The sequence below is a fragment of the Cyprinodon variegatus genome, unplaced genomic scaffold (genome assembly GCF_000732505.1).
Source record: "Cyprinodon variegatus isolate N-32 unplaced genomic scaffold, C_variegatus-1.0 Scaffold634, whole genome shotgun sequence".
NCBI classification, from domain to species: domain Eukaryota; kingdom Metazoa; phylum Chordata; class Actinopteri; order Cyprinodontiformes; family Cyprinodontidae; genus Cyprinodon; species Cyprinodon variegatus.
Genome location: NW_015151087.1, coordinates 1 through 13,679, shown reverse-complemented (window position 1 = coordinate 13,679; position 13,679 = coordinate 1). Strand labels below are relative to the sequence as shown.

The window sequence follows — 13,679 nt, the reverse complement described above, 5'->3', positions numbered from 1 at the left end:
TTTTATTACAGACCCATAACAAAATGTTTGGATTAGAAGTTTGAAAAGAAAACCTGAAAATTAGAAACGGCAGCTCGATGCAATCAGCTGGTTTTTCTTATTAGAAACTTTTACCATTCTGACTGTAATGTCTCTGCAAGGTGCCTTGATTTGACATGCAATGTGATTTAGCACTATATAAAAAAACACTGAATTGAGTTTTACTCACCTTTTAAACACATTTCTCTAAAACGACATACAATTATTTACACTACGGAGGTTTTAAAACCAATTTGTCTGTATAAACAAATATATAATTTTGATTTACTAAATCCATCTATTATCTTTCCAGTATTGATTAATTTTCCACAGTGACTCTATGATCATCTATACCCTATGAATTTAATTTTGTTCCATTATTGGTCCAAGCAAAGATCATGTTTTTGCATATGTAAATAATAAAAAATGCAATCCGCAAATGAAACTTGCGTACTTTTGCTATTTTCTTCGACCTTTTTCATTATTAAAATTTTATTTTTTGACATTAATATTTTATTCTTACAGATTTTATATTTTCAAAATGTTTTCCAATTTCTGTTTTTCAGAATGAGATTTTCAAATCACATTAGGTTATTGCTAATGTACATGTAGACTAGACCGATAGAAATGCAACTCCGCACCAAAGAGGAAACCCTCAGAAATGAAGAAAACATGATCTGCAAAAGTAATTTGAAATGGACATTTGTAAAACTAAACTAAAAAGAAAATAAAAAGAAAATTTGATAATAAAGCTGTAAAAGATTAAAATCTATGATTTTTTTTTTTTTTATTATCAAATTCACTCTCAAAAAAGGAAGTTTTTAAAATGTTTATATTTCGACTGCATCTTTGTTTGGTTTTTTAACAATTTTTTACAAAACATGTCCTTTGCTTGCAACAATCATGACAAAAAAAAATCAATCACTCATTACACCCTGGCAGAAAGAGACAGTACCCACCCCACATATGCACAGACTCCAGCTGGGGTGATGGTCTCTTAAGGAGCATTCAGAGTGAACACGGTGTGGGAGCGATGGCCGTGGATAACCCTAAATGCTTCCGTCTCCTAGAACCCCAGTGAGCCTCAGCAGATGGCTGCTTCTTCCTGTAAAAAGAGTTTTTCCTCTCCACTGTTGCTACAAGCATGCTTAGCGTGAGGGATTGTCTTTGAGTCAATGAGTCGATGCAATCAACTGGTTTTCCTTAGATAGAAAACTTTGAATCAATTTGGCTGTATGATCTGGTGAACTGTAAAGTCCCTGGAGATGACACGTTCGGTGAATTGATGCTATATAAATAAACTGAATTGAATTGAATTAACTCTGCAGAGTTTGAATATATACAACTTAAAACTAACTTCACCACAGTCAGAGAATTTCCAGTTTACTTTCTCCCGAAACACACATTGCACATAAAAAGGGCTTTAGAGAGCTAAAAAGTGCTACTGTTCACACCTGTCCATTCAAGTCTGAACCAGTTCAAGCACAAGCTGCAGCACAAAAAGTCATGTTCTAAACCAGAAAATTCATATTTGACATATCTGACATTGCAAACCACTGAATATCAAACACCAGAAAGGCTAAGATGCCTTTGTAATATTTCCACTACGTTTTGATGTAGTGGGAAGTTTTGACTCAGAATGATTCAGGACAAAGGTGTAACTTTGTGATGAAAGTTGGTGGGGACACTTTAAGGGTGGGTGCTGATGGACCTACAGTTACTCGACTATTTTCCAAAACTGAGCTGAAATATATATTTATTGAATGATTTCCTATTGTTTAGAACACAAAAGAACAAAAATACACCGATATTTATATTTATGGGTAGTTAGACATCAATATATTGAAGGAAAAAAAAGGATGAATAACAGCCGATTTCGATACCAACAGCAATATATCATGCCTCCCTAGTATGGACACAATTTCAGTTTCATTCATCCATCCAGAAAAATGTGGATTGATTGATGGATGTTTTCCCTTTCAGCTACATCAGTGATTATCCTCCTTTAAAAGCGGCAAAATCAAATTGTCCCACATATTGTTGAGAGCCAAAGTCTATGTATTGAAATTATTGGTGGGGACATGTCCACAGCAGGCCTTCAGAAAGTTACGCCTGTGATTCAGGATCTGAAATACAGTCCAGCTAGATTTAAAAGCATTTTTTAAGATATATCTAACACTTCTTGAGGTATCTAAAAGGGAATTTTGACTAGTTAAAAATACATTTCTAAATATCTATAACATGGATTCATCTAATCATTATTTGCTTTCAAGATATCTGCAATATAATTCCCACTCATCAAATCCTGCTTTAAGATATCTTAAAATACATTGAAGATATCTTGAATAACAAGGTAATTGAGAGATTTAATTGGATTTACAGTCAGCCGGAATAAAGTGAGAAATCTCAAATGTGTTTTATGACTAGTGACATTTGTTGATATCTGTAATATACTTCTGAGATCTTCTTGGACAGGCTTTAAGCTTTTTCTGTTTCTAATTCATGACATTTCAGCCATGTTTCTGTTGGGTTATTTAAGTTATCTTCTACTACTTTTCAGGAAAGAAATGAAGCATTTCTGTTTTCTGCAATTTCGGACCATTTCAGGCATTTTTGGTTAAAATTTTTCTTTTTTTCTGCCATTTTTTAACTTGGAACTTACAGTTTAGCGTACAGCATTCACACTGCATTTTCTCAGGAATCACAAATTCTAATCTTAAATCCCCATAAAGCTTAAAAAACAGCAGTGTTATTTTTCTATATGTCATCTATGTTTCATATGGCGAATAATTGTCTAATCTATTGAATCTGACTGTAGAGTGGGACATCCTAGATAGGGTCAGAAGATCCTCATCAGCTTCTGAGGAACTTACTTTTCAGAAAGTTACAGAAAATAAATGTTTTTTTTTACATTAAAGCTGTCACAATAACAAAGGAAGCATGAAGGGAGACAATCAAAAGTCATGAAATGAACAAACAAAAACAGGTTTTGGATACTTTTTTTTATTTTTATAGATTTTCTCTTCGTATATTTTCTAAAATCAAATCTTGGGTTAAATTCATTGTTAAAAGGTGTATTCTCCGCTCGCATCTTCAAATAAATATAAAAATCAAGTTCAAAAATTCAAACTGGCAGCAGGTACAGATTTAACTCACACAATCATTCCTGGAAAAAAAAAAAAAAGAAATCAATTGGGATCGAGACAATTTCAAAATAAAATCTGGGATAAAAAGAGCTGCAGCTTTAAGGAAAGGCAGAGCAAAGGTGGGTCATTCATGTTGCTCTTTCACATTCAAGACTCAAACACCACGGCTGTGTCGACTTACAGCAGTTTAAATACAATAACAACAAGCACAAAAAGGAAGTTCAGCAACGTTAGCTCTCAGGCAGATGGTTGGAGCTCAAACCTCCATTTATCTGTGGACTACAGAAGGAACAAAAACAAAAAAACTCCATATGAACAGTAAACTTGCATAGATGTGACGTGTACAAAAGAAATGGGGCAAAAGGTAAAAAGGTGCATCTTCAAAAGTTTATTTACACGAAAAAAAGAACGTGCACCGAGTGTCGAGGTGGTCGAAACAACGAAGAGGTCCGAGTGTCAGGAGAGCTGTGAAGTTTTAAAGAAGGAAGGAGGTGATTCGGATTCTGAGCTTTAAACCAGAGTGTCCCGTCAGGAAGGTGGGGTGGGGGGGTGCAGCTCAGCGCATCAGGAATGTTTGGGAACTCCTAAAGTTAGCTCTGAGAGTTCTTGATGTTCTTAATCTCCAGCTCGAGTTGTTTGACGCGAACTTCCCTCTGGTTCAGGAGCTCCGTCAGCCGCCTGATCTCCTCCTGCTGTCTGAGGCACTTCAGACGCAGCTGTAGACACACATAAAACACAGCGGGGGGTCAAGAAAGGCGCCTCTGACGACACAGGGACACACACTGGGAAAACGATCTAGAAATAAGTAAACATTTCTTAATTTAAGTGTATTTTACGCTTAATTTGAGTAGGTAAATTAGATACTTGGCCAATGGAATAAATGTTTTTAACTCTCAAAATAAGATAATTAGAGACTATGCACTTGAAATAAGACAATACAACTGTGTTTTCTTATTTTAAGTGTAAATTGTCTTGTTCCATTGGTAAAATGCATATTTTACCTCCTCAATCCAAGAACAAATACACTTATTTTAAGAAAAAATGACTTGGATTTGGATTTTTTCCAGTGCAGTAACAGTAAAAAGGTTGAGAGGTTCCGAGTAGCTAGTATCCTGTCTGCTGAGAATGACCTCAGTCTGAGACATGAAGTCCAGCTGACATGTCTTTAAATATCTCAAGTCTAAGGGGTGTGACAATTCTATCAGGATGTGACAATTTTCAAAAAAACAATTTTTTATTTTTTAACAGATTAGGACACAAATGCACTTTTGATTTTTAAATTATCCATCCATCCATTTTCTGTCACGCTTATTGCAAGCAGGGTCGTTTGGTGCCTATCTCCAGCTGTCTACGGTGAGAGGCGGGGTCCAACCTGGACAGGTCACCAGTCCATCGCAGGGCAACACAGAGACAAACAACCATCTAAACACACACTCACACCTAAGGAGAATTTCGAGAAGCCAATTAACCTAACAGTCATGTTTTTGGACTGTGGGAGGAAGCCGGAGTACCCGGAGAGAACCCACACATGCACAGGGAGAACATTCAAACTCCATGCAGAAAGATCCTGGGCCAGGAATTTTAAATTACTTAAAACTATGACATTAAATTCAAACAACAAGAAATTAATAGAAAAGCTTTTTTGAAGCTTTAATTTCTTTTTGTAAAAAATCAGAATTGTTCAAAAGTATAAATAAATAAAAATAAAAAATAAACTAAGAAATTGTTACTTGTTATAGGTCTAAAAACTGTCATTGGTGAAAATAAGCATCAACTTTTTTGCAGGCCTGGATTTTAAATGGGATCATTTAAAATCCAGGCTTGTGTTTGATAATCAGCAAATCGCACCTCGCTCTCTGTCAGCGGGGAACCATGCGCCTGGTCGTCCCCGTTGCTCACAGACGTCCAACTCCTGTCGGACTTGGCCTGCTCGCCGTCTTCTTTGGCTTCCAGTTGGTCCTGAATGTAGGAGAGGCGCAGCATGCCGGGTCTGCTCTGAGAGCGCCGTGTGTCCAGGGAGTTGGTCAGCCCCTTCAGCTCTGACGGAGGCTCCATTAGTTCACTTCCAGGCTTCAGAGACATGAGAACCGGTCCTGAAAGACCCAAACCAGGAAGAATATGAGCACAGGAAACTACCTGAACAAAACATGCTTGATCAAATGGTGATTATTCATAAGAAGAATGAGCATTGCTGACCTTTACTGATGCCGCTGAGCCACTCTTCTGCAGTCAGCGCTGGTCTGTTACCTGCCGTCATTGGATAGATGTCTTCTTGGTACGACTCCGACTAAAAAGGAAGAGAAAGTCAGAACGAATGACGCCTAGATGAAAGAAGTTGTCTGATGCTTGCTGTGCCGTGTTGGAGGTGTGTGTTAATCTGGGCGCTCTCACCCTGCGGGGTACGATCATAGAAATAGGCTCAATGAGGCTCTTGACTATCACCACTTTGTAGAACCTGAAAACCTCACATGATGTGACATCCAGGCCTCTCTTTGGCATTACTCCTGCAAAAAAAAAAAGACATAAAGAGCTTCACACATGGGACAGAAGTCTCATTCATAATGTTATTCTGTAAAATCAGAGATTAAAGAATTTTGGATTATGTCTAACTAAACCAAGAAGTTAGTCAGATTGTGACCCGACTTCATAATCAGGTCAATCTGATTTGCTGCCCAAATCATTACCCTTCCACCACCATGCTCAACATGAGCCTTTTTTTTAGCTGAAAATCTGCATTTGTTTTCTTAATTGAAGGTCGTTTGTCTGAGAGGTAAAGCTCGGCTCCCAAACACCAAAGGTAATCACACAACAGAATGTCCTAATAAGACTGGAACCCAGGCTTTGGTCTAGTTCAAGTCCAGGCCTCAACCTGACCGACACCCTGTGTCTGAACCCCCTGACAGCTGTGCGGAGACAAAGTTATTAAACCTCTGAGGATACAGAACCGACCACTAACTGAAATAGAAAAGATTCCTGATAGTTTAGCAGCTAAAGGTTGTTTAGGAAGCTTCTGATTCATTAGGTTTACAGTTTACCTACAGACAGATTTTCAGTCCTGGTTTCATCGGTGTTTAGATTCAAGCTTTTCTTAGTACCTTGTAAAGCCCATCTCCTAGGTTATTTGGTTTCCAAACATCTTAAAGGGCTCATAGAATGATTCTATAGGGTATTTGGTGCTGGTCCTTAAGGTCTCTGAATAGGATGTGTAACATTGGTTGGGCTGAAAATGGCATATTTGCTGTTCTATGAGCCCTAATGCAAGCCTGGTTAAGTTGAAATGACAGGTTTTCTTCCTTCTATGCTACGCTCAAAGCTGCTGAGCAATGACGCATCACAGCAACAAGCACTCAATTACTGAAACATTGTTGATATGGTAGGGTGACCAGATGTCCTCTTTTTCCCTGACATGTCCTGCTTTTTATACCTAAAAAAATGTCCGGGGGGAATTAAAAAATTTTCTGGGATTTTGGTGGACTTCAGTGCAGCACGTAGTCGAAACAGGGAGCCAGCGGGGGATGGAACGACAAAAGTACAGGCCAGAACAAAATAAAGCAACATCCACGAGTTTACGTCAAGTCGGGGCTTCGTTTGGATTCGCCTGTTTTATGGTGGAAGTTTAGAATTGTGAGATTTTGCAGAGAAAGGAGGTGTTGATGGGGTTTGAACTTCTCTGTACGTCCATTTCACCCACTGAACCATCGTTATTCATCTATGACAATGGAAACTTGGTTTTGCATTCCATGACACCTTTAAAAAAGCTGGAAATGTTAGTTTATCAATTAACCTGAACTTAGAAATTAATCAGTTCCTGCATCCCATTGTGCCGTGAGCTCTGACTGTCAATCTGAAGCTTAAAATCATCATCCTATTATTTGCGCAGCATTCATCCGGTTCTCTTCTTTAAATCATGGGTGTGTAAAATTAGCTTAAGAACAGGATTAACAACAGTCTCTTCTGTATAAGCTCTGTTCGTTTGGAAGGATAAAGCTCAAGTTAGCACTCCAAATGACACATTATCTCAGGCACTCAGTATTCTGATCTGAATGTATAAAAATGAAGCTCAGAGCGTCCAGATCTGATGGGGACAAGAAAAACACAACAGGGGACGTTGCTGCAGACCATGTTGTTCGGTTAGCGTGTTATTTCTTCAAATGTATTACTAATAAAGCATCTCTGTAGGATTTTCAGTGCAGCAACACTCCGGTAGTCTTTGATGTGAATAGTTGAAGGGTAGAGGTCTAGAAAGGTGACGGCCAGCAGGCTCCTCAGCACCTGATTTGGTTAATCAAATACAACAGCTTCATTTGCACAACAGCTTTGCCTACAGGTGCAAAGAGTCAATGCAGCCTGGGTAAAAAAAAAAAAGCTAAAAAAAACAGAAAGTTTGACCACGTTTTGCTTTTCTTACCCATTCCTTTCTGAGGTGAGTGTGAGCGGTACTCCGTCAGGTAGTGGAGGTAGGGTTTTTCTGAGCTGATCTCATAGTACCTGATGTTTCCATCCCCCTAAAAATATCAAAACATTTTCAGCTTTTTGATTTTGTTTTTTTTTGGCTGTCTTTTCTCTAATGAGCCAGTCTTGCCTTTCCAGCAAGGTAGAGCATGTGTGTGTCAGGGTCGTAGAACGGGAAGATCACCCCTGAGGAACCGTCCAGGTTCTCCTGCAACAAAGGCACCGACAGGTCTTCCTGCAAACGCACACAGAGAAACAAACTTTTGTTAAAAAAATAAATTAAAAATAAATTAAAAAACACAGTTTGATCCACTGAATTAAAATCCACAATCCATTTTTGCATAGTAAATTAAATTGGCCACTAGATGGCAGGGTTGGGTTTAATACAGAAGTTTGAAACAGGAACATTAAAAAAATAAATAAATAAATAAAAGCTAATTTGGTAAATAATAAAAGAAAGAGAATCCTGATTCTGCTCTCTCACCTGATCCCACAGAGCTATCTGTCGATCGTTGTAGCGAGAAGTGCCAGATGTGATGAGCATCTTCAGGTTCCCTAAAATCAGCACCTTACTGGCTTTATGCGACTTACAATTTGCTTCCTGCAAACCAAAAACAAAACAAAACAGAGATTTAGAGGCATTTACAGTCTGTTTTCTTTGGCGTTTGGACAGACTGCTTTTTCTGTTTACTTATCTACAATGTGGTTCATTGAAGCAAATGATAGAATTCAAATAAAATATTTTTTCTTGAAAACTCCAAAGAGGCAGATAAAGGAAAACTTGAAATACAGTTTGTTAATATTGAAAAAGGAAAAAAAATCATTACAGTTGTAAACGATTTAAAATAAAATTAGAAAAAGGTGATGATTTTATACCAAATATTTATTAGATCAAAATGTATTACATCAATTATACTGCTTATTGTTAATAACCATATTTTAATTAATGTGTGAAGATCTGGGGGAAAAATTAGAAAATGACTCTAAACTCAGTTTGACTGTAAAAAAGGTAAAAACTAATCAATAATATTCAAAGCCAAACAAAAATTTTTTAAATATTTAGAGCAGTTTATTGAATGGGAAACAGGATATCTTAATACGATTGTTCCGTTTTCAATAACAAAACTTTGTACAAATTAAAAGCATTTGCGTCACAATGGACGTTGGATCAAGAACTAAAACAACAAACAACAAAATAAAAAAATATCTGCTAAACACATCAACGATAAGAATTAAAAAATGATAAACTATTTAAAAAAGAATTGTTGTAGAAGATGTCAGAACATGTCATTTTTTTTGCATATCAAATCTAAAAAAATGTGGGCTCTGTCTGATTGGATTCAGGGGATGCCAAACCCAGGGACACGAGGACTGGGATTAAATTTAACCAAGATCTCCATTATGTTTAAGAGTGTTGAATATAAAATGTGTGTTCTCAGTTTGTCACAGAAATGTTTTGTTAATCACCAATTCCAATTTAAATAATTAAAAACACAACTAGACATAAAATTAGGCCTCAAAAGTAATGAAAACATCAATTTTCTCTGCCCTGAGACAATGACGGTGTGTTCACTAGGGCAGCTGAAACCACATGCTATTCTATTACAATACACAGCTACTTATTATATTTACACAGAGTTTTACTTCAGGGGGAATCAGAGGAAGCTTTGCCGTGTGTAACCCATCTTCAATGAAAGAAGAGAGGAGAGTCTGTCTGCAGACAGGCTGCAGCTGCTGCATCCTTAGACTTAGATTTATTTTTTCATTTTTTTATTACACAAGTGTAAACAAAAAGAAATTTTGTTTAGAACAGCTCTCTAGACAATTTCATTTTTTGAAGTGCAGGCTTGCTAAGGTAAGCAGCAGTTGTTGTTGAGCTGCTGCTACTGCCTCCAGCTCCTGAAGCACTCACTTCTCCTGGCTCAGGGGAGGAAGAGGATGATGACGATGCTGTGAGGGTGATAGCCCCCTGGGTTGAAGCGGATGCCGTGGTTGAAGCAGCAGTGGTGCCATCGGCAGGTTTAGCAGCGACAGACGATGCTGGAGAAGCTGTGGAAGCCGGAGGGGGCCAGGAGGGGCAGGCTGGGGATGTTTCAGCATCTTCAGGGAAGCAACTAGAGTGCTCTCCTCATTTTCACCTGCAGAGGGCTGTGCTTCCCCTCTAGATGCTGAAGATTTCCTGGGAACAGTCTCAGAGGAGCCTCCAATTAAGGAAGAGCTCTTTGTTTCTATCGGCGTGGTACAGCATCAGCCCCTCCAGGCCAACAGCATTGTCCGGTATTGTTTGATGCAGCCATGACTCTATCAGAATGATGGTGCATTAGTTACATGTCTCCTTTTATGAAGAGAGATCAAGTCGAGGATGATCCATTTTGTTTTCCAACGAGCGGACGCTGGAGAGCAGGATTGATGGAAGCGGACCCTAAGCAGCCTCACTTTCTCCGTCTTGCGCATCTCTTCCTCCGTCCTTTTTTTCCCGCTGTTTGTTGACATCCATCCGTAGCACTCTGCAGCTTTTAAAATGGTCAAAAAATGTCAGTATTTAAAACATTTTGTGACCGTAGCTCCAGTAGGCCTTGGCGATCATAGATGCGGGTTTGATCTCTAGTTTGTATCGTTTTAAGCGAACGAGAGGAGCTGCTCTTGGCCGCTGCCTTGGAGGAAGGGGCTCGCTCACTGTTCGCTAGAGACGGTAAACTAAGAGCAATCACTGCTCTGTTGTCATCAGTGTCTCCAATACAACAGGAAAGTTGTTAGATTAATTGTTTTTACACTGCTGAGGCCTATGCATCACTTTTAAGGGCTGGTTATCCTCCCTCAGCAGTGTGTTGCAGTGAGCTTGATGCAGATATTTTTGATTTATGCCCAATATTGAAGTGTGGACTGTGCTATGTTATTTCACACCACAACGCAAGAGGGACAATCAGGAACTAGCTGTGGGTCTAGATACGGCCGAGGCGGTGAGGAAGTGGGGGCAAGTTTTTCAAACAATGGAGGGACATGAGGGTGAAAAATAGCGGGGATCCAGGTGGAAAAAGGGTCCCAGCGTTCTGGTGCACCTCGCTCTTCTAGCTGGTCCATCTTTACGAGTCGTTTTCCACAATGGCGGTCATACAAACAAAACAAGCCGGTAAGGTACCAAACAGGAAATACGCATAGAGTAGAGCGGATGTAGATTTGACCAATCAGAGGCCTCCTGTCTGCAGCACTGTCTGAGGTCACCTACAATTCTGGAGAGGTGCAGCAGCGTGGCTGCGGCAGGGCGGAGGCACATTTGCATTCACTGCGACACACACCCTGGTTTCTGAGTATAAATCAGCCTTTAGACACGAACCCAAAATAATGAAACACAGGAATACTGAAACCCAGATTTAATTCTAGTGCCACGGTGCCATCAAAGAATTTTGGGAGACTTTTTACACACGTAGAACAAAAAATTCATGACATTTATAATTCATATAGAAGGAAACTCTTTCCATGGTCTAAATAAGAAAAACTCCTATGTTCATTAATGTGAGAACAGATCAGAGAACAACTTCTCTTCTGAACCCACCGAAGGCTTAAAGAGCAACAACCATCCGATGTAGACTGGTTTTATACAGTAGAAAATGTGGTACAAAATGATTATGGCGGGTTATAAAGAGGTGAACTTCTGGTTCTCTTTATGCAGATAATCAGATGACATCACAAACGATCGGTTATTATTATTCAGTTTGAATCTGATGGTGCAAAAGGTGTCAGTTTTGGTCATATGGTGCTGAAACACAGTCTGCTGTGAGAAGGAATAAAACAGATGAGGAGCTCAGGAAACGGATCAGAAAAAAGCTGTTCCTGGGAAGGCTGCAGCAAATCGATACTGGACTGACCTTCCTAATATATCATCGGTTTTAAAGTCTTTAAAAAATGTGTTTTGTTTTTTTTTTCCATTAGGACTATGCATAGGTAAAGGGATTTATCAAGAAATTTTGACCAGTTTATCAAAGCAGCAGCAGAAAATGGAGATATTGCCTCAGAGGGGGTTTCACCTGCATCCCAGTCTGGAACTACGACCTTTCAAGTCTCCACATGTTGATGTCTGAGCTCAGCGCAGAAGCACAGACAGCCAGTAGGTGTCAGCAGGGCAGGGCCCGCTGCCAGCATGCAAAATCTGATCTGATCAGATAATGCCGCATGGATTAACATGAACTTCCTGTTTATGGTGAAGGATTAGTGACGATGGTTGGATGAGTTATGCGTCCGTTACATGACCCACAGCATTAAAACACTGACAGCATCTCAAACATGATCAGTTATCACCTCTGAGGGGAGTTTCTTCAATCTTTAGTTATTCCTAAAAATGCTGGATTGGACCTGAAATAATCAGCAAGGTTCTGAATATGTGCAGAGGGACCTTCTGCACAGATGGAGATGGGGCGATTGGATGAAACATGTTGTGGATCTTGATATGGAAGCATAAAGAACGGAAGCTCAAACATCTGGATCTTGTGTTTTGTCATTTCTTTAAATCTTTCACTGAATGATAAACTCAACACTGGAAAAACAATGTAGAAATAAATAATAAAACTCTTTTTCCTTATTTTAACTTTTTACGTAAGTGCATTTACCCTTAAATTGAGTAGGTAAATAAGATAATCTGCCAATGGAATTAGTATTTTTACTCTTAAAGAAGATATTAAGATCAAATGCACTTGAAATAAGACAATGCAATTGTGTTTTCTTATTTTAAATGTAAATTATCTTGTTCCCATTGGCAAAATGTCTCTCTGAAAATCTCAATTCAAGAAAAAATGCACTTATTTTAAGAAATAATTATTTATCTAGATTTAGATTTTTTTCCAGTGAACATTTATTTTATTCCAAAACACAATTTTTATTCATGTTGATTTTAGCAGTGATGATGTGGCTTTAAACAAGGGTTCTACAGGTTCAGGTCAGAGAAGGACTCCTTTCTTTTTTGACCATAGTCTAACAGTTTCTCCGGTCTTGTTGCACCAAGGTTTATGGAATCGCTCTCATTCTGACTCCAGATTTAAACGCTGTGACAAACACACCTGCAGCACGTTCCCTGAGCGCGCCTCCATCAGCCGGACCTTCCTGTCCCTGCAGGTGGTGGCCAGAAGGCTCCCGTCCGTATTGAAAGACATGGACAGGACGACGTCTGTGTGGTGCTGGATGGTTCGGACGGGGTTCTTTATCACCTGCTCTGGAGAGTCCAGGTTCCAGATCATCACCTGGTGGACAAAAAAAAAAAAAAGCAGAAACGTTCAGCAGAGAATCAGCTGGAGAACAATCCAGATTATGTTCATTGGTATTAAAAGGTTAAATACAAAAAATTACAGCTTATTTATAAAGCAAGTTAAAGAAAAAGAAAAACCAACAACACCCTGTGATGTTGGCCTATGTGCTGACATTGATTGTCTACTTCAGGTCAATGTTTCCAGAGGTAAGTTCACCTCTGGATCAGCTTAGATCAGGATAGTTGGTTCCCGTTCTCCACCTTTTAGAGTCATTGTTGGTCCGACACTCCTGAACTGAGTGACTCAGTATGCGGCACGTTTCTCCAGCTTTCCCTTCATCATTTAGTTAGTTCATTCAGGAGTGTTGGACCAAGGACAGTTAGAAGTTCCAGGATACCGGCCCTCAGGAGCTGGAATCACCCCCTGCTGGTTTAAACCTCTGTATTGCTAAAGCATAATAATTTGACCTACAGAGTTTAAAGGAAGAGATTCCACTGCATGTGGCAGCGGCTTCTCCCAGACGCCATATTTCACTGAGAGCAGAGAGACTCTGTGTGGCTGGACTCTGATCATGTCAGGATCACATCATAACGCCATAGGACATTAATCTGGTCTGTTCCTGTTTGGCTGTGACTCCATCCTGGAGCTGTGCTGCTTCCATCAACACCTTTGTTTATAGATGTTTGAGCTTGGCCTATTTTTCAGTGTTGTCCTGTTTCTCTGACTGTGACTGGCTGGATGTGCTCTCTTCATCCTCTGACATGGGAGCTGGCTCGATGCTTGTCTGCCTGGCTTTGTCTTCCCTAGACGGGGAGTCCGCCTGTGG

The 13,679-nt window shown here is 39.3% G+C and overlaps 1 protein-coding gene across 1 annotated transcript; it reads right to left on the bottom strand.

Moving 5' to 3' along the window:
• Positions 1-3,039: 3,039 nt before the first annotated feature.
• Positions 3,040-12,859, bottom strand: coro2a (coronin, actin binding protein, 2A; the record flags this gene model as incomplete). The annotated part of the gene is made up of 8 exons (XM_015393277.1): positions 3,040-3,880; positions 5,013-5,257; positions 5,361-5,451; positions 5,556-5,668; positions 7,573-7,669; positions 7,747-7,851; positions 8,101-8,217; positions 12,668-12,859. Coding segments are annotated over 8 exons (1,086 nt in total), but the record flags the coding sequence as incomplete, so codon positions are not given.
• Between the last annotated feature and the right edge of the window lie 820 nt (positions 12,860-13,679).